This window comes from Talaromyces atroroseus, assembly GCF_001907595.1.
Source record: "Talaromyces atroroseus strain IBT 11181 chromosome Unknown scaffold_7, whole genome shotgun sequence".
Taxonomy (NCBI): domain Eukaryota; kingdom Fungi; phylum Ascomycota; class Eurotiomycetes; order Eurotiales; family Trichocomaceae; genus Talaromyces; species Talaromyces atroroseus.
In genome coordinates, this window is record NW_017971439.1 from 942,689 (window position 1) to 962,905 (window position 20,217).

Here is a 20,217-nt window from a genome sequence, read left to right on the forward strand (position 1 = left end):
CAGTGACGAAGGGTCGCTGGCAAGCATATATTGCTCTATCGAAGCCACTCTATGCGATTATCCTCATAGATCAAAAGGGCCATCCTCTTCTTCTCGGTGCTTCAGACAACTACCAGTAGTGCATTACACCACACGACCAGCATCATGACTAGTAAATCCCAATTTGAACCTGGTAAGGCGGGATTACCAACTTTGGAACTCAAGAGTTGGATTATTGACTGTTTAAAGGCCATCAGGTCCCGGTCCACCACCAGGAGAAGCCGGGATATCAGCATCAAATTCCCGATCCTAAACCAGTTTCGGACCAACTTCCTACAGATGACGGAGGATATCAACTGTACAAAGCAGCCGGCAAGCTGCAGGGCAAGCGTGCCGTGATCACTGGAGGTGACTCCGGAATTGGAAGAGCAGTTGCTATCCTATACGCCATGGAAGGAGCCTCAAGCTTAATCGTCTATCTACCCGCTGAAGAGAAGGATGCACAGGAAACGAAACGGAAGGTCGAGGAATATGGAGCTAAATGCGTCCTTTTCCCAACAGATCTTCGGAAGAAAGAAAACTGCAAAGCAATCATTGACAAAGCCGTGAAGGAGCTTGGTGGCCTCGATATTTTGGTGAACAACGCGGCTTTCCAGAACATGGTCCCAGATATTGGAGATCTTTCAGAGTAAGTCTGTCCCTTCGCTGGAAATCTGTATAAGCTCATCATATATCCCTAACACCCGGTCAGGGAGCAATGGGAGAATACATTCAATACCAATATTCACCCTTTCTTTTATCTGTCCAAATATGCACTGCCTCATCTTAGAAGAGGCTCAACCATCATCAATTGCTCATCAGTGAATCACTACATCGGAAGAGGCGACCTGTTGGATTACACATCCACCAAGGGGGCCATTGTCGCGTTCACAAGGGCATTGTCGAACCAGCAAATAAGCAAGGGCATCAGAGTCAACTGCGTTTGCCCTGGTCCGAGTAAGCTAGCCTTCCTCTTTTCTCCACTTGCAATTGGTATTGCAATGCTAACGCTCATCAGTATGGACGCCCCTGATCCCCTCGACTATGCTGACGGAAGCCATGGAACAGTTCAGTGGTGTTCCTATGGGCCGTCCTGGCCAGCCAAGCGAAGTTGCGACTTGTTTCGTATTCCTGGCGAGCGCCGATAGCAGCTATATCTCTGGACAGTCTTTACACCCTAACGGAGGTGTAGTTGTTGGTAGCTAGATCAATCACCTAAAAACCGTCTAAAGTTAGGTTATTAAACATACACTGAGAATGTTAAATACTTTTCAAAGTTGATACCCGTGCTCACTCATTGTAACTCAAAAAAGGCGCTTAGGCTACGCATGGCCGAATTATTTCAATACATGTGGCTGATGTATTTTCTTTCTATAGCAAAGGGAATATTCTAAACATAAGAAAATGGGCTTGACAGACGAACCATCCTTTGAAATTCAATTTAGAGTACAGCTTTGGGTTGACCATTTTTCAAAAGACTACATTCAAATCACATAACATAGAAACCTGTCTATCTTCTGTACCACATACGGGTAATTTTGGTGTGTCGCATCTTCTTCTGCAGTTGGAAAATCCCATACATGAGAGCTTCGGAGGTTGGGGGACCTATTGTAGGGTAGCATTAGCATGCCGCTCGACCGACACCGAGCAGGATCAGACTTACAGCCAGGAACATAGATATCCACTGGGACAATTCTGTCACAGCCACGCACGACAGAGTAACTATAATGATAATATCCACCACCATTGGCGCAACTTCCCATACTAATGACCCAGCGAGGGTCTGGCATCTGGTCGTAGACCTGTCTCAGAGCGGGGGCCATTTTATTTGTCAGGGTTCCAGCAACAATCATGACATCGGACTGGCGGGGAGAAGCTCGAAAAATAATTCCAAGACGATCCTGGTCGTAACGAGGGGTAGACAAATGCATCATCTCGACGGCGCAGCAAGCTAGACCGAATGTCATGGGCCACAAGGAGCTTTGGCGAGCCCAGTTCGTAATTTGATCTAGCGTCGTCCTGTTTAATACAGTGAGTAAATCCTCTTGCTCTTGCAGCCAACATGGAAATTTGTTTCTTCTCGCACATACAAGGCATATTGCATAGCGCCTTCCTTCTTCTCTTGGCTGGGCAGAGGGACCTCGCGGCGTGTCTTCCCGGACGCTGTCAATGATGTCGACTCTGATTGTCCCTGAATGGCAGTCGCTGGCATCACTGCTGAACGCGAAATCCATGCCCGTTGTTCGAGGTGCTTGGCGATAGCAATTGAGTGTAGGGATGCTGCTGCGAATGAGTACAGTAGGTTCATGGAAGTCAAAAGTGGTGAACGGCACTCACGGCGAAATCGCCCCCCAACTCGTGTAAGAGAATTCATTTTGAGAGAGCTCGAGGAATGTAAAATTTCAACTACCTCCAAAGGAAGTATGACAGGGAATACCACCCGTCCTGCGATCAAAGTCACCCGAGGTGATCGATCAATTAAGTTATGTAGCTGGTCAGCAGCACTGTGTCGGTCGGGATTGGAAGGATGAAGTTCTGTAGCGTGTGGCGGCGTGGCTCGGGCGGGTTCTTGGCTTGTATTGACGATACGCGGTACGTATTGTAATTATTGTAATTACGTACGTGCGGAGGGAACACCTGCGTCGACGGTCCAAACCCCCAAGCACCGTCAGAACACAATGGCTCTCCCTTTCATCGCCTGCATCGCTTTTGTGGCGAAGAATGTAAGCAAGAGGAAGATTCGAGTCATATGACTGTTGTCTGCTGTGACTGACCTTCTGCATCTTCAGGACCATCCCCTCCATGTCACCGTATTTCCGCCCTTTCGCGAATCGCGCCTGAGATTTCTAATTCTAATCAATTCATGTCTTGATATTTTCGATTTACGAGCGAGGAATACCTTTATAGACCAAGACCTGGGTCTCCTGCAAGCGCTCGATGAACGGCTGGCGGTCTACGGATGGCTGACCAACACGGGGGTCAAGATCCTCATCATCGTTGATCTCGCAGGACGTCATCTGGCGGCCAGCCCTCAGAAGCACGATATCACATCTGTAACTGGAATAAAGCATTCAGAATTGAAACCTGTACGTTTCGAAGGAGCTTTCTTTTGCGCCTGGTACTGATGTGGAACCAAACACTACAAGGCATTTCGAGCATTACAAACCGCATACATCGGACTACTTCAGAACCCCTTTTACACTCCCGATAAACAGAACGTGGTTCCTCAAAATATCCCACCAGATGATGCTCCGCTGGGTATCACTGATAAGAAATTCGTCACCGAAGTTAAGCGAATTGGCGACTCGTGGCGTCCTGGTCTGACCAGTATCTAGTCATACAGGAGGAGCCTGCAGCCTGATTACAACCTCCATTTACGATCCGTCCAGATCTTTATTAAAGAACCAAATAACTCGCGCTGGCGACGTGCTACATATTCGCGTCTTATATGGACACCATATCTCAGCGAGGGGTCCCCGGTTCTATACATGTAGTAAGAGAAGTACGCATGAAAGCTGACCTCTCAGGACCGCAGGTCCTGAAACCTGAATTCTTGTAGATAGTAATGCGGGTCTTATACTTTAGTCAAAGCATCAAGAACTGAGAGTGCTTGAACATGATACCAGCCATTCCGTCGAAAATTTATCTCACAGATGGCGAGGGACCCTTTGCCGTTGCATACAATCGAGAGATGAGGTCCGCCTCGGTATCAATTTCACACGCACATACATAAATAGAACAAAAATGCATTTATCAAATTCAGTAGACATTTGATAGCCAACACACGTTCAGGAGTCTTCCAGTTCGGACTCCTCTAGCGATCGCACGATATCCTCCACTTCCCTTGGATCGCATATAGCCCAAACCCCTCCTCCTCTTGCAGAAATGCGCCCGACCTCTTTGCCTACTAGATTCCTTCCAACCTTTCCCGGACCAAGTCCTATCCATCGCTTGACACCTCGCTCTTGATGTAGATATTTGATGCTGTCCCACCACCTCACCGTTTCAACGCACTGCCTTGAGAGTAGGTCCTTGAGATTGTCTTTGGATGTAAAAGGCAATGCAGAAACATTGGAGACACACGGCATTGCCGCGGGAAACGTAATGTCGGTGGTCTCTAATTGTGCACGCATATATCGTGCGGCGGGAATCATGATCGGGCTATGAAACGGACTGTCACTCTTCAGCCTCACAGCGCGTGGATCATGGCCACCAAATTGGCGAAGCTGGATGAGAAGCGTCCTAATCCTTTCGAGACTGCCGCTTAGAACAATTTGGTTCTTTGAATTTATATTGGCAATAAGGACTTGTTTTATGGGCGGTGTTTCGTAACTGGAGTCATCCTTAGAGCCCGCTAACCCAGGTCCGAGAAATTCTTGTATGGCTGCAATCAGTTCATGCAGACGATCTGGTTCACAAATCACTGCAACCATTCCGTAGCTGCCCCCAGACTTTTGTTGAACCCTGCGAGTACAATCTGCCATCACCTCGGCTCGTCCTCGGACCATTTTGAGAGCAGATGAGAATTCAAGATATCCACCGGCAACCAAGGCAGCATATTCCCCCAAGCTATGCCCGAGAGTTACATCAACCCGATTTTGTGTCTGGAAGCCAAACTCCTTTTCTAGCACTCGCAAAATCAGTATCGAAGTTGCCATGATGGATGGCTGTGAGTTTGCAGTCATGTTTAATTCTGAATTAGGCCCCTGCGATATGATACGAGACAGGGGAAACCCCAGTGTGCTATCCATCTCATCCGTGAAGGGCCCAGCCGTCTTTGGAAATGCTTTCACCCATGGCGTTATCATGCCGACACGATGGACACCGTGGCCTGTGGATTATTAAAAGACCTTCTTAAGTCCTACCATTGGTGAGAGATACGAACCAGGGAAGAAAAGAGCAGTCCGTAGAGACTGAGCGGGAAGCGTGGAAAACGAGCTGCGCATGGTGTTTCGAGTGCACTTCATAGCTTGAACGGCGACTCGCGACATTCTGAAAGTGATAGAACCACTGATCTCATTGTAATTCTGTACGCTGACTGCTGTTCTTCTTCATATTCCCACTGATGCTTGCTTGCTGGCAGGCTGGCTGGAAGCTATGAATTTGGCACTGCAAGCAGCTACTATAGTTACTTGGTATTACCTGCTATGTCAGTTAGCTGGATGTCAATAGCAAGAATCCGTTGGAGGATGCACATTTCATGATAATGATCGCTCCTCGTCGTTTATTCATTCATTCGCTTCAGGTTATCAATGATGGTAGATGTACTTGGTGAGTCCGAGGCATGTAGCATACAGATGAGACTAAGCCAAGTAAGGAAGGCATCAGCATCACCTGACACTGGACAGCCTTAGTAATCCCACCAACTGCGAGCCAGGCTGAAGCTGCGTCTCAGCTGTTGTGCGCAAGCTTTGTTCGAACGCCAACCACACACTCACTATCGTCTACGATGTCTAAGATACATATATATATGCTTTGCCTATCGTATTCATCAGTGAATGCAACACTATCGACTCTCGTAGATTGTTTACCTATTCATGTATTATATACGCTCTTATACAAAGATAGCCTCTGTGGTATCATTACTTCCCTCAGATCCATCCACTTTTTATTAAGTCTGTGAGAATGCCTGGGAATCGCATGCCCTCGTGAATTTCGTCGATAGACAGGCGATAGAAGCCAGTCTGAAAGCAGTTCGTAAAGTAGCAGGACGCAGATAGATTATATGCAAACCAGTGTGATAGAATATACAGATGTTGGGACTCTAAGGGTCCTAAAATGCACATATTTATAGCCCTATGAATATTAATAAATCCACGAGAACCTTTGATGGTCTTCGCAAAGTAGAAAAGGCTGGGTATAGCTAATCAGACAGGCGGGTTGGGCTGGATGGTCTGTAAATCGGTTGGCTACGACGTATAGTATGGAAAAAATATAGATAGAATGTCATGCATGACTCAGTAATTGGTCGGGAAACAAATAAAGAAAGGGTCCCTGAATGTGCTTATGGGTGTTATCCTATTTCCAAGCTTAACCACTTCACCACTAACACCATGGCCTTCGGACCTTGTCGCTAAACGGATTAGGAATGGGCTAGCTGTAAATTGCTATTGGGCTCTGTTTGCTCTTACCTTCACAGTACCGATATCAATATACGACCCTCTTGGGCCTGGTTGGTTTCATATGGTACTTCCCCGTAGTCCGATGTGGCGTAGTCATAGAACTGTTGTCTGTCATTCGTCTCGCTGTAAATCAGATCACTTTGGTTAGAATTACATATGTAGGCTGTCAATTTACCTAATGTTTTTTTATGTGGATGGTAATTGGTACAGAAAGCAACAGTTATTGGTGTTAGTTGGCTTTGATTAGCCCTCCACAGGTTCAGACCACTGTTGGTGCGTGTCACTATTGCAGCCGGTTAGCTTGTTGACCTCGAAATGCTCCAATAGCAGTAATTCACCTTTCAAGTTTCAACTGTCCCTAAGAATGTTTTCTTGTTGATATGAACTACGTACGTAGTTCTAAAGAGGAAAGCTAAAAAGAGCTTCGATGGTCGACCATGGCGTTCACGCTAGTACAAAATAGGCTAGCTCATCTAAGGCAAATGCCAAAGGTAAATAGAGAAAGTGAACGATCTTCTGTTCATCGCGTCGTTTCTCCGCGCAACCAGCAAGCATAATCTCCGGATCTCGATTAATTCTCTCTCTATCCACGTCGCGCTTGAAATAAGAAGTGATTCCTCGCCGCTGCCTCCTGTAGCCCAAAACGGGACTTCTGCTGGCAGCTGCCATCCTTGTTTATTGATACCCAAGCTACAACAACGAAGATGTTTGCCCCAGAGTCAGGAACTCACGCTGTGAGCTCACTACGGAACCCGCGGAGACGCCAGAGAACCAGCCTCGAAGATCCTGTGAAGCCTCCGGATGCTAAGCGCCAGCGATCTGCTTTACGCCGAGAACCACGCAAGCCTTCGATGAACATAGATGTCGACTTCGACGAACACGCTGAATTCAAACCTGATTCTGATCTCAGAAAACGCATAGAGAATGAAAATGAGCTTGGGCTAGAATGGAATCTCGCGATCAGAAGCTCGGAGAAGACTGGCAAACCAACAGCCCAGAATGATCGCACCGTTGTCTTGGTATGGTCTTGTCTTGACAAATGTTTTTCTTAAGCTAACTGAGTCAATTAGTCGTCAAACGACTATTATACCGTCACACAGATTTCAACTGGGGCAGATCAACCCGTGGAGGCAATTTCTGGTTAGCTCGCATCCCCGAAAGCCACTTTTTCAAAGATAACAATTTTTTAATGGTCTACATAGGTCCGGCAAGATGCGTATTCAATTTCGAGAGCGGTTTTTCACTTCTGTTAAGCGAATCTCGAGCCCTAATATGGCAATACCATCCAAGTGCCCCTTCACAAGGTTCTGAACTTTCAATATCGATCCCCGAATGGTGTAAAAGCGACGGAGAAGCCCCAATGGGGACACTCATATCGAACATTACCAGTACGGTTCCTGGCCTGTTCATCGTGGCGCCGTCTACTGGAAAATTGTTGTATTGGGAGACTGCGTCGAACGCCACTGTTATAGGCATTGCAAAGCAAAAGCAGAGCGGCCTTCAAGGATCGATTTCCGGTCTTTTTTACGGAGAAAGGGTTACAGACGTCATCAATGTGGAGCCATCTGGGGTTATTCTGACATTTTCCACTGGAAGGGTGGCACAAATCACATTCCGAGATCCCCAAGGAAAGTCTGCTTTGTCCGTGAATTTCCTGCAGAGCACCGCGAAACTTGCGGCAGGTGGACTATTCTATGGTATCAGAAACGTCTTGGGAAATTCAGCTTGGCGCAAAGATATTGCTGCCGTTAGAGCTGGGAGCTCAATTTTTCGAGGGCAACGTGATATTATTGTTGCATCAACAACCGGTTTGCTTGAAATTTGGGACTCCCACTGGAATAGCGTGAATAGTCTTCGTGCCGAGATTGATATACAGAAAGACATATGTTCTTTCTTAGGCATGGGGGGTGACAGCAAGTCTGACAGCCTTAAAGTTTTGGATTTCGTCGCTGCTCACAGGGACACAAAGCTGTCTTCCAATTCCGAAGAGCAGCATGAAACCACAACACTCTTTATTCTTGTTGTAATATATCGCAAGGCATCTACAAAGACTTACGCCGTGATAAAAGCACAACTATGGAACGACAACATGAACCTTGTGTCATCGCACATACTAGAGAACGTGGTCACAACTGACGAGCTCGACAAACAGAAGCCGAAGTTGCATGTGACACAATCTTGGGACACAGCTTTTATACTTATGGGCCAAAAACTGTGGATTCTCTCATTATGTAAAATAGAACCATCTCCGTCCGCGCAACTTCTAGATGGTGTCATCTCAAAGCCATTTCAGGACCGGGTTCAGTTCCAGACAGGAGACAAATATGAGATACTTGGAAGCGGCGTGGAGGAAAAATCCTTGGAATCTCAGGGTTCGGGCTGCCTTCTGATGATTCGGGGATTTGGTCTCATTCGCATTTCGGCAACACCTTCCAGGCTGGGTTCCACTGAGTATGTTTGTGTTACTGCGAAACAGAAAATTGAACAAGCTGTATTCTATGGCACAATGTCCAATACGCCACTTAGTTTCAGCAGTGAGGGTGAGCCGACATTCACCGTGATAGAATTTGAAGAGGCGGCATTGGAAATTTGCAGTGAAATTCTCCGGTCCACTTCGCGATTCATCTCTCGTGGAGGTATATCACTGGACCAGAACTTTCGTCTACGCTCGAAAGCTTTGGCTGATCTCACTGCCGAGTTGGCTCGCCGTAGAATACCTCTGTCAAAAAGAGTCCAGTGGGAATTAATGTGGGCTGGAGAAAAGCTGGCTGCACAGAGGTCTATATGGAAACTCGAGGAGGGCTTTCAAAAGAGGTGGGATTCTGAGACTTTCCTTTCTCGAGTCATAGGTCTCATGAACGACAAATTCAAAACGAAATATGTACCTTCCGATAATATTAACCAGAACGATCCCGTACGCCATTGGTTTATACGCGATACTTTCCAGATGCAGCACATTATTCCTTGGATATTCAACACTATCCGTGGATTAAAAGGGCCTTCTGGGCGCTCCGGTATAGCATTTATGACCCAGGTTTATCAAGCGAGTGAATTGTCCCTTACAATCCTTGAGGAAGCATATCGCTTCAGAGAGGACCATGCGCTGCAGTATGGCCTCGGTGGTGAAAACTTTGACAATGGTGTGTTTCTAGGCCCATATATTGAAATTCCTGAATTCTGGACATCGGAAAACATGGTGTACAACGAAACCATACATATGCTTGACTTGGAGCTTGATAGTACCAGATCGTGGATGCAGCAACCTGTGTCCCAAGTGGCGCATGCTGACGACGATATTCTTGGTCATATTGGAAAGAACAGCTGCCGCAGGCTTCGTGCTCTAAATAAGATGCTTTTGGAGAGAGTTCGATGGCTGTCTGCTCAAGATGACCCAAAACTGGGAGACGAAGCTATTTCCTTGAACGAATCCAGCCACCAGCAACGAAGGTGGCAGCTTTACAAGATGGCAGGGATCGGTGAGCTTCAGGGAGCGATCAGCTTAGCAGAAGAATTCCGTGATGTGGAAGCGTTGGTCGAACTCATGATAGAACTTCAGGATCAGATCAGAGGCAACAGTAGCTCTCTGGGGGCCCCAATCTCCCCCACGGTGTACAATACGACCACCCTGCAACAGAAAATTCAAGGATATTTTGACTGCTTTGGCGAGCTGTGGGCTGATGCCTTCTTCTCGCGACAAATTGCTGCCGGTCAGCCTGGAGTTCTCCTATCAATGAAAGAGTACCAGAGTCACATCACCCGATTTCTAAGAAAAGATTCCTCGTATTTGTCCTTGTCTTGGATAAATGATGTGATTGGCGAGGAGGATTATGACGCGGCATCGAATGCTCTCGAAAGCCTAGCACTGGATCACAATGCAAAGTTATGGGACCAGCGAGTTCAGCTCTCCTTAGCAAAGTTGACAAAGTTGGCGTCTATGGAAAATGCAACCGATTCCGACAACAATTTATCGACACTTACCATTTTGCAAAGACTCGACGATATCTTGGAAATCGGCGGCATCCAGGATCTTACATACGAACATATACTTCCTGCTTTACATAGCGCGATTGATCAAAAGGCCGAAATAGAGTTAGCAATGGAGCAGTTTGGGAACGAAACCATTGACCGGCCTGCACTTAGGGATCTTCTTGAGGAATTGTTGGCGCTTCTGATACGCCGACACGCACTCGATGCCGACCAGCTTATCAATCTTCTCACACTAATTGATGAAGTTCAATTTCTCGAGGGGGAAGAAGGCGCCGTTTATCAACACGAATTCTATCTTGCACTCCGGGTTCTCCAACTCAGCGGATATGCATCAAGCGACCCTGTGAGGCATGATTTTCTGCTAAAATTAATTTGGAGGAGGTGTATCATTCGAAATGATTGGCGTGCGATTGCCAGTGCCGACATTCGCTCCGACTCTGATCGCAAGTCACTATATCGTAATACAGCGCTGGCAGCGACATTGTCCGATTGTGTTTTGGAAGGTAAGTTGATTTTTATCTTGTGCTATGGCAGATAACTAACGGATGAACAGAGGCATATTATAAACGGCCTAAAGGAGATATCTACCCTATTCCAAAGCCATCAGATCTCATAAATATCGGTTCCTATGAGCTTATCCGAAGTCGCTTCCGAGCTGAGCAGTGGCCTCACATTGAGCGTGATATTCATACGGAAATCGATTTGCTGCGGCATCTTGTAGAAGATACGAAACTAGATGATTGGTTTCCGGAGCTTGTGTTGCTCGCTGAGGAAGATTTGACAGTCCTTGACAAGGAACCTGAGAGGATAGTGCCTCAGTCGGTGAAGGCCAAGTTTAGCTGGATTTAGGGCTTCTCAAAGAAGATCTTGTGATTTTATTCAATTCTACTAATGCAAAAGACCGCATCAAGCTGACCCGCTTGAGCTGAAGACTACCCTATGTGAAGAAAATCAACACATTATCATGTATTGCTGGACGACAGATGCAGCTGAACAGAAGACGAAGGAGGGAAGAGAAGGGAGCAGTCATTATTACGAACCAATCGGTGGCCATCGGCCTAGATGTGCTCTTGTTGTGATATTTTCCGATAAGCATTCTTGTATAAGCGAATTTACTCTCTGCTAGTCATATTGTGGTACGTATTGCGCTGGGCTGATAGGAAGCGACATGCATATTTTTTCTTGTCTAAACTTACTCTGGCAGGTCGGGATTATCTTCCCTAGGCCGGATACCCGTCAATGTCATGAATTATAATATTTATTACACATGCGCTGCTTGTTCGCTAAAACATTATCATTTATGGATGCAGATGGAATTGCCCAATCCAGTAAGCAATGCATTTTATTGTCCAGATGGGGATTAAGGGCGACCCACCTCCGCCAGCATACTCTGATCCATCATCCAAGCAATCAAGGTCCTTCCTTGCACCCGACAGGATGTTACTCTAAATAATATATTCTCAATGACGGTCGAGGTCTCCAGATCTTACAGTTGACTCCAGGTGCAATTTCAGTCCAACATGGCCAGCGAAGCTACAAGCACCGCGGATGAGTATACATCGCTTCTACCAAAGCCGCCCAACTTTGGCGAATCGAATATCTACCAGCATGAAGGTGATCATGATGATGGTGATGACCCGAGGGACGATAATGAAAGACGTCTTGTACTGGCAGAAATTGGCGTGCTTCTCAAAGGATGCCTGCCGGTCATTCTCGCCTACGTGCTACAAAATAGTCTGCAGACAGTATCGGTTTTGATTGTTGGGCGGTCATCGCCGGAGAACCTGGCAACAGCTGCGTTTTCTTACATGTTCGCCATGTGCACCGCGTGGCTCATCGCTCTGGGAGGAACCACAGCTCTGGATACCCTGGCATCATCTTCTTTTACCGGAAGTTCCAATAAGCACGATCTTGGGATATTGCTCCAGCGCAGCTTGTTTGTTCTCGGGCTATTTTATTTGCCGGTTGCCATTCTCTGGATGTGCTCAGAGGATATCTTCATCTTTTTAGGTCAAGACCCGGATTTGTCCAAGGACAGTGCTAGGTTTTTGACATGCCTTATTCCTGGCGGGTTGGGTTATATCTACTTTGAATGTATGAAGAAGTATTTGCAGGCTCAAGGTCGGTGACTTTTCTTTTTGTGTTCGTCTTCTTAGAGAGTCGTCATCCTAATTCCCCTGTAGGAATCATGAACCCTGGAACATACGTCCTTATGATCACCTCGCCGGTCAATGCCGGTCTCAACTATGTCTTCACCTACACGTTTCAAATCGGACTTCTCGGTGCTCCGATTGCTACTAGTATCTCATACTGGCTGTCCTTTTTGTTACTCGTTCTGTATACACGTTTCTTTGATGGATCTGAATGCTGGGGTGGATGGTCGCCCACCGCCTTTAAAAATATGAGCACCTTTGCCCGTCTTGCTTTCATGGGTATCATCCATGTCGGGACGGAGTGGTGGGCCTTTGAGGTCGTTGCTCTGGCTGCGGGTCGCTTGGGAACAATTTCTCTAGCCGCTCAAAGCGTGATTATGACTGCAGATCAAGTGCTGAATACAATACCCTTTGGTGTGGGTGTTGCTGCATCTACGCGAGTGGGTAACCTTCTCGGAGCTAGGGATGCCCATGCTGCATCACGCGCTGCCAACACTGCTGCTATGCTTAGTATTTTACTCGGTGGGGTGGCCTTGGCTGGCCTGATGGGCTCACGAAACTCGTTTGGAAGAATATTCAATGACGACGATCGGGTAGTGCGCCTCACCGCCGAAGTGCTCCCTTACGTTGCATTGTTCCAGATTGCGGATGGGTTGAACGGTAGCTGCGGAGGCAGTCTCCGAGGCATGGGTCGACAGCATGTCGGTGCAGCTGTGAATCTAGTGAGCTACTACTGTGGTGCACTGCCATTGGGTGTTTGGCTGGCCTTCCATGGCTGGGGCCTGAAGGGATTGTGGGTGGGCCAGTGCATTGCCTTGTATGCGGTTGGATGCTTGGAATGGGGCATTGTTTATCTGAGCAATTGGGACAAGGAAGTGGAAAAGGCCTTTCAAAGAATGGACGTGCAGGATATGCTTGAGTCTGGTGTTTGACCGATCCACCGAGGGCTAGACAAGGTTCGGCTTAGAATCCATATGAGAGGTTGATAAGATCGAGTTATCGATGGCAATTCAAAGCCAATTACGTTACTTATCGAGCATCCTGTTACTATTCCGCTGTAATACACGAATTGGCACATCTCATGCCAGAAAGAAGATTCCACACGCCGTCATCGGCGATATCAAAGAAAGAACAGCCGAACATAATGAAGATTCGGAATGGCGCGCAAGTTGGATACCCATAGCCATACAAAACATGCTTCAAATTCTCCTCCGGCCTTCCCCATTTGTATATTCAACTACGAATAAAGATAATTCATGTCATTCTTGCCTCAATTCTCGGATTTTCTATATCGAGATAAGGCGATACATCAGGATTGGATGGGCAGTCGCTAGACTTCTTATACAGCTCACCACGCTAACGCACGAAATGGATACATCTTTGCGCTCTGGCACTATGGCCAGGAGGCTTATCAAAGAGCGACACTCCAGCTTTGGCTCAGATTAAGTCATGATAGAAAGCTTGTCGATTAGTTTGCGGGATTGAAGATGCTCGCTGGCAAGCAGAGGCGTTATGCCTATTGTGGGCAACGGCGGGAGAAAAGCAACCAACTCTCGCCGTTGCCCTAATTCGGTAGGTCGATTGAGAACATCCTGTCTCGATGCACGCGGTGGCCAGCACTATTCAGGGATATATTAGTAAAAAATATGATTACAGAACTGTATTATTAGTGTAATACGTTTCGGGCTCTTTTTTGTTCTAATCTGCTGCCTTCGAGTTTTCATGGAGACTGGACGTTGAAACATATAACGGCTTGCAGTCGCTATAATTCGAGCTATAATTCGAGTTACTGGTACATTTTGCTCTTCTTTTCCTGCTGACTTCCCGGTTTGGTCTATTTCCTTCGAAGGCGCAAAGAAGGCATCAATTATGCACGCCTCGCTGTGGACTCTCGCTGCTCTTTCTGCCATTGCATCCGCACATGGAGACCACCAGCAGAAGCCCATTGCTGGTCCGCATCAGCAATTGTGGTACAACACTCTCCCTGGAGATGGTGGTACTCAAGTGAGTGGGAAATATGACCATGATTTCTTTATATCTCAAAAAGGGATTAACACTCGATAGGCCGACTCTGTCTTTTCTGGAATCTCGACATTCGGAAGACTTCCCTTTTTCCCCTGTCTTGCTAGTGAGGCGGAGAGATATGATATCGCCTTTTTAGGTCTGTATTTTTCTAATTTTTTTTTTTTTTACAAAAATTCCGTTTACTTTAGGGCATCTGTTGTTTCAAGTGCTAACTAGGTCTTGGAATACACGCAGGGGCTCCGTTCGATACCGGAACTTCATACAGACCCGGTGCAAGATTCGGTCCCAGTGGTATCAGACAGGGTTCTCGTCGCCTCAACTTATAGTGCGTATTTTTTGCCTTCCATAATCTTCCGCCATAAAATATCCATGTCTAATGCGTTTACAATGACAGTGGAGGATACAATGTCCCATTGGAAGCCAATCCATTCTCGAGCGACTTCAGAGTCCTGGACTGCGGAGACATCCCTGTCACCTCGTACGTCAACACCTCCAGTCCGCTGAAACTAGAAATTCACATTTATCAATTAGATATGACAACGGCTGGGCCATCCATCAAATCGAAGAAGGACACAACAGTGTTTTGATGCGCAAGCCCTTTACCGATGCAGACAAGAAGGGACTTTCTAAAGCTGGAAAGACACTTCCTCGTGTGATCACACTCGGTGGTGATCACACTATCACTTTGCCTTTGTTACGAAGTATAAACAAGGCTTACGGCCCAGTATCTGTGGTTCACTTTGACAGTCATCTGTACGAGCTTCCTTTTGGCTTCTAAGAGCTATTACATTAACATATTTCTAGGGACTCGTGGAAACCAAAGGTCTTTGGCGGTGCCCCTTCTGAAGTTGCCAGCATCAACCACGGCACATACTTCTATCATGCAGCTATGGAAGGCCTGTTGAAAAACGACACTAATATCCATGCCGGTATCCGCACCACTCTGTCCGGTCCCTCGGACTACGAGAACGATGGATACGTTGGTTTTGAAATTGTTGAAGCCAGAGAAATTGACACTATTGGTAAGTCTTGTCGTTTTTCTTAATTATCTACATAGGATATGATTTGCTAACTATGATTCACCCGCAGGAACCGAAGGCATCATTAAGAAAATCCGAGAGCGTGTCGGAACCGTTAACCCTGTGTATCTGTCCATTGATATTGACACTCTTGACCCAGCTTGTAGGTTTTCCGCCTTTTCCTTTTCCAACTATTATTGATGTTGATACATTAAATATACAGTTGCACCTGCTACTGGTACCCCTGAAACCGGCGGCTGGTCGACTCGCGAGCTCCGCACAATCATACGCGGCCTCGATGGACTGAATTTCATCGGAGCCGATATTGTAGAGGTTGCTCCAGCCTATGATACCAATGCCGAGCTTACAACTATGTACGCTATCCTTTCCTTTCTCGTGGTTATATCTAAATCATTGTTTACTGACTACATGCCGATAGGGCGGCGGCTGATGTTCTGTACGAGGTCATGACAATGATGGTGAAGAGCGGACCATTGAGCGTTTCAGGGCGTAATGAGCTGTAAATAGGTGCAATGCATCTGTCTAGATTTTCTTTAAAGAGGGTCAAGTCTTAAGAAAAAAGGGTTATACACTCAGTGGTATTCCAAAATATATTTTTGTTACTGTCGAATACCAATGTCTAGTTAGGTAACTTAGATCACGATTGATCAATCAAATGCTACGAGTTTTAAAGCGAGTCTACTTGCGTACCTAGACAATAGGCTTACATATGCTTACGAAAGTGAATATCAACTTAAGACTACCAAGTTCTTCTACATTGGTCCACCATCTTAACATTGGAGGCTCGGGATCCACCAAGGGCTATGTAGGGCTAAGGCTATGACTCGGCCCCAGCTATGCGAAGAGGCAACAACCAGTGCCAATCTTCTCTAGTTTCCTGGGGATGATGCAGATAATTCCGGATACTTCACTCCTGACTTTTATCATGCCAGTCCTAGAGCATCGGATATGTCTATAGATTAAGCATTTCGGAACATTACCCGATTAGGTGAACGAGAGGAGAAGCCAGGGTGGGCGCGGTTAGGGCTGCGATAAGAAACATGGCGGCCAATCAACCACAACAACCACGTACGTACCTTATCATGCACTGTGAGTTGTTTGATAGGAACTCTCGGTCAGGTCGCGACATGTCCCTGATCGCAAGCAAGGCCCACCGAAGAACTGAAGTTTTATTTCTTACGCGTGCATGGATACTAGTTGCATGACAAAGCTGTTATCATGCACAGTGACCAGTGCATTTCAAGAGCAATGATAGCGTCTTTTCTATGTACAAAAACGAGATTGGCTGCTCCTTTTTTGAGTAATTTGAATTGCCATGGATCACACTGATCGTAATACTATTTACGTGTTTTTGTTTCTATATATGATCAACCGACAATTTCCATCATTCCTCTCTCCCTGCAAAGAACGATGAGTGAAACAAAAAAAGAACTGCAGCCAGAGTCCGACAACCGGGACCATGAGGTCGTGGTCGTTGACGACAATGGCACTGTTGTGAATGCATCAGGCTGGAAGGATGAGTTAGACCGTCAATATGGCCTGCTCAGTTTGTGCGGTATTGCCCTAACAGTCGACAATGCGTGGGTTGCTTTGGGAAGTTCTATATCCGTTTCTATAGGTTCGTTTCTCTGCCTGTGTCCCTAGCGTCATCATTATCTTCTTCTTCATCCGCGATGTCCTGACAGTGATGAACTTAGTCAATGGCGGGCCTCCCGGTCTTATTTTCGGACTCATCGTGGCAATAGCATATTACACTCTAGTTGGTCTCAACCTAGCAGAGGTAACGACTACATTGATACATTCCGTGTGTCGAGTAATATACTAATACGCAGAACAGTTTGCCTCGGCCATTCCTTCGGCAGGTGGTGTATATCACTGGGCTACAGTCACAGGAGGCCCACGCTGGGGAAGGACTCTTGGATTCTTCGCAGGGTGGATCAACTTCTTCGGTTGGATATTTGATCTCGCCTCCTTGGTTCAAATCACAGCCAACTGTGTTGTCCAGATGTACGCAACATATCACCCAGACTTCGTCCAGGGGGCGTGGGAGACTTATATTACCTACGTGTTGGTCCTGTGGCTATGCACTGCAATCGTTATCTTTGCAAACCGTCTGCTGCCCTATATGCAATACCTTGGAATGCTCTTCATAATTGTGGGAGGAGTCGTGACCATCATCGTTCTTGCTGCTATGCCCAAGACGCATGCCTCCTCCCACTTCGTCTGGAATTCATTCGGCGAGAACAATCTCACTGGGTGGTCAGGTGGCGTTTCATTTCTCTGCGGAGTACTCAATGGTGCATTTACCATTGGAACTCCAGATGCAATCACTCATATGGCGGAAGAATTGCCTCATCCTAGGAGGGATCTTCCAAAGGCTATTGGGCTACAGCTTGGCTTAGGTTTTCTCTGTAAAACTCTCTCCCCCTTTTACATTCCCTGTCATAGGAGACCATTTCTGACCATGCTATGACTTTTATCTAGATGCCTTTTGCTTTGCCATCGCTTTGTGCTATTCGATCACTGATTTAAATGCCCTTCTATCTGGAGTTAATAGTTTCCCAATCGCCACCATATACGAGCAGGCTACAAATAGCTCCGGTGCTACCTTTGGGTTACTCTTCATTGTTTTCGGGTCATCTCTGCTGTGCTCTACCAGCACTGTATTAACCGTAAGTTTTTCTTCCCAGAGTATTTATTGGATATCCCTTTTCCCTAACACAATCAGAACTCCCGTATCTACTGGGCACTTGCACGCGACAATGCAGTGCCATTCTCCTCTGTTTTCGGAAAAGTCAATGAGAGACTGAGCTGCCCCATTTGGGCAACCTTGCTATGTGGTAAGTCAACTGTTTTAGCTTGGGAACGAGTAAGCTCATTTCTGTATAGTCATCTTGGCCACAGGTATCGGCGCCATCCCTCTAGGCAGCAGCACCGCATTCATCGATCTAACGGGATCGTTTATTATTCTTACTTCCATCTCCTACGCGATCCCCATTGCAGCCAACATGGCCACTGGCCGTAACTACCTTCCCAAGGGCTCATTCAACTTGGGAAGGTCTGCTATCTTTGTGAACGGTGCGGCTGTTGTATTGATTGTCTTTTTCGACATCTTTTACTGTTTCCGTGAGTTTATCTCGCTTCACCTTTCTGTTCGTTGATAGCACTGACGGGATTCTTCTAGCTTATTCAATCCCTACGACAACTGCGGCTATGAATTACAATAGTGTCATCCTCGTAGGAGTCGTCGTTTTGACGGGTATTTGGTGGGTTCTTTATGGTCTCAGAAATTATGCTGGGCCGCGATTGACACACTTGTATGTCCATGAGAAAAATGGACATTCGCAATCTGAGGAGAAGACCAGAGTTCATTAAATAACTCGTGTGAAATTTTCAACACTTGAGCGTTTTTCAATGTATATGTATAATGTATTTTTATCCTTCTCTATGCACTTTTTGAGATCTTAGCTCTCAACCACGGATTCAAAATTATTTCTTTACTTGGCATTGCTCCTGAAGGGCTTCACTGCTCATCCTTTGCTGTCTCTAACCTCTCGCTTTATTGCATGCCTAATGATAGAAACAACTACTCTTTATGGGTAGGTATTTAGCGTTAGTGGCAACATGGTGAGGTGGCAGAGTGGTCTAATGTATGCTATTCCATGATTATTAACAATGATATTGAAGACTAATAATTTCCTAGGCGCTAGACTAGAAATCTAGTTCCTTCGGGAGCGTGGTCCGTCTTCTCTTTCTCCATCATCGGAAACAACACCATCTAACTCAATTTACAGTGTTCGAATCACACCCTCATCGTCTTTTTTTTTTCCCGCGCTCCATTCGTAACGCTTACATCGGTATATTTTTTTAATAAGGATCTAACAGTACTACTGTTTGCCAGCCAATTCTGTTAAAACTATAAGTAATTCTCCATATCCTAATAGGGATCCCGCCGTGACGAGGGTTGCAACTTGCAAGAACGTAGCTTAGGATTTGTTACGAAACCAACTTGCACGACACTAGCTCAGGCTAGTACTATTCAGGGAAAGCATTATATTATAACAGCAAAGATCATAACCAGTTATTACTACACACTAATATATAGGAAGATAGCTAAGAACATAAACTTATAGCTTATATAAAGAGATATATAACTATATATATCTAAAAGCATACTAAAGAGTACCTATAATAAAAAAACAACTATTAAGTATATAATAGGAATATATTGTGACGGGTTGAACCCATAGATGGGTACTCGGGTTGCGCCTGTTTACCCTTATATAACTATATAAGGTGCATAGTTTTAGACCTTTAGATTATAGATTATCTAGATTTAGAAATATTTAAGGACTTTTTCTTTTTTTTTCTTCATTAATTTTTTTATATATATATAGCTTATAATAACTCTACTACTAAATCTAATTTATAATATTAGAATTTAATCCCATTTTTTTTATTATAAATAAAGGTATAATTAATAAGAGTTAGACTTAGAGTACTCTTTACTATATAAGCTCTAGTATATTTAGTCTAGTTTATAATATTCTTAGATTAGAGCTTCTTTATAAGGATACATTCTAAATTATTATGAATCTTAATTATAATTTTATAATCTATATTTAGCTCTATATAATTAACTCTAAGGATGAACAAGCTTATATTTTAAAATTAAGATGTTAATACGCTCTAAATTATAATTTATTATACTTATATTTAAAATATTTTTTAGATAATAATAAAGTCTAATATTTTTAATCTATTACTTAATTATAATATCTGTGTAATGATTATACAAATTATCATATATTTATAGACTTATTCTAGTAATCTCTTAAATTAGATAAGTATATCTATACTCTTATCTTATAA

General features: G+C 45.3%; 8 protein-coding genes across 8 annotated transcripts, besides 1 other annotated feature; 6 read left to right on the forward strand and 2 right to left on the reverse strand.

Annotated features, from left to right (window-relative positions):
- Nucleotides 1–144: 144 nt before the first annotated feature.
- UA08_05799 (putative oxidoreductase) lies at nucleotides 145–1,224 on the forward strand (the record flags this gene model as incomplete). Its single annotated transcript, XM_020268109.1, has 4 exons — nucleotides 145–172; nucleotides 229–667; nucleotides 731–975; nucleotides 1,037–1,224. 4 exons carry the CDS (start codon nucleotides 145–147, stop codon nucleotides 1,222–1,224), a joined length of 900 nt encoding a protein of 299 aa, XP_020119030.1.
- A 264-nt stretch (nucleotides 1,225–1,488) lies between these two features.
- UA08_05800 (NADH-ubiquinone oxidoreductase subunit, mitochondrial) lies at nucleotides 1,489–2,392 on the reverse strand (the record flags this gene model as incomplete). The annotated part of the gene is made up of 5 exons (XM_020268110.1): nucleotides 1,489–1,496; nucleotides 1,549–1,623; nucleotides 1,682–2,037; nucleotides 2,109–2,301; nucleotides 2,356–2,392. The coding sequence occupies 5 exons, from the start codon at nucleotides 2,390–2,392 to the stop codon at nucleotides 1,489–1,491; spliced, it is 669 nt and encodes a 222-aa protein (XP_020119029.1).
- A 304-nt stretch (nucleotides 2,393–2,696) lies between these two features.
- Nucleotides 2,697–3,353, forward strand: UA08_05801 (hypothetical protein; the record flags this gene model as incomplete). The annotated part of the gene is made up of 3 exons (XM_020268111.1): nucleotides 2,697–2,741; nucleotides 2,808–3,104; nucleotides 3,165–3,353. 3 exons carry the CDS (start codon nucleotides 2,697–2,699, stop codon nucleotides 3,351–3,353), a joined length of 531 nt encoding a protein of 176 aa, XP_020119024.1.
- Nucleotides 3,354–3,806: 453 nt separating this feature from the next.
- On the reverse strand, nucleotides 3,807–5,009 carry UA08_05802 (hypothetical protein; the record flags this gene model as incomplete). Its single annotated transcript, XM_020268112.1, has 2 exons — nucleotides 3,807–4,849; nucleotides 4,904–5,009. The coding sequence occupies 2 exons, from the start codon at nucleotides 5,007–5,009 to the stop codon at nucleotides 3,807–3,809; spliced, it is 1,149 nt and encodes a 382-aa protein (XP_020119023.1).
- A 1,835-nt stretch (nucleotides 5,010–6,844) lies between these two features.
- Nucleotides 6,845–10,976, forward strand: UA08_05803 (hypothetical protein; the record flags this gene model as incomplete). Its single annotated transcript, XM_020268113.1, has 4 exons — nucleotides 6,845–7,159; nucleotides 7,211–7,280; nucleotides 7,343–10,630; nucleotides 10,681–10,976. 4 exons carry the CDS (start codon nucleotides 6,845–6,847, stop codon nucleotides 10,974–10,976), a joined length of 3,969 nt encoding a protein of 1,322 aa, XP_020119026.1.
- Nucleotides 10,977–11,647: 671 nt separating this feature from the next.
- UA08_05804 (putative transporter) lies at nucleotides 11,648–13,212 on the forward strand (the record flags this gene model as incomplete). Its single annotated transcript, XM_020268114.1, has 2 exons — nucleotides 11,648–12,248; nucleotides 12,311–13,212. 2 exons carry the CDS (start codon nucleotides 11,648–11,650, stop codon nucleotides 13,210–13,212), a joined length of 1,503 nt encoding a protein of 500 aa, XP_020119025.1.
- Nucleotides 13,213–14,149: 937 nt separating this feature from the next.
- Nucleotides 14,150–15,848, forward strand: UA08_05805 (putative agmatinase 1; the record flags this gene model as incomplete). Its single annotated transcript, XM_020268115.1, has 9 exons — nucleotides 14,150–14,284; nucleotides 14,345–14,441; nucleotides 14,540–14,630; nucleotides 14,700–14,783; nucleotides 14,837–15,058; nucleotides 15,110–15,327; nucleotides 15,395–15,487; nucleotides 15,548–15,698; nucleotides 15,764–15,848. The coding sequence occupies 9 exons, from the start codon at nucleotides 14,150–14,152 to the stop codon at nucleotides 15,846–15,848; spliced, it is 1,176 nt and encodes a 391-aa protein (XP_020119022.1).
- Nucleotides 15,849–16,755: 907 nt separating this feature from the next.
- UA08_05806 (hypothetical protein) lies at nucleotides 16,756–18,976 on the forward strand (the record flags this gene model as incomplete). Its single annotated transcript, XM_020268116.1, has 8 exons — nucleotides 16,756–16,925; nucleotides 16,990–17,149; nucleotides 17,183–17,747; nucleotides 17,830–18,017; nucleotides 18,074–18,185; nucleotides 18,235–18,471; nucleotides 18,530–18,662; nucleotides 18,949–18,976. The coding sequence occupies 8 exons, from the start codon at nucleotides 16,756–16,758 to the stop codon at nucleotides 18,974–18,976; spliced, it is 1,593 nt and encodes a 530-aa protein (XP_020119021.1).
- Nucleotides 18,977–19,339: 363 nt separating this feature from the next.
- Nucleotides 19,340–19,574: a repeat region (Identified by RepeatMasker using a combination of RepBase library and repeat library created with RepeatScout).
- Nucleotides 19,575–20,217: the final 643 nt, after the last annotated feature.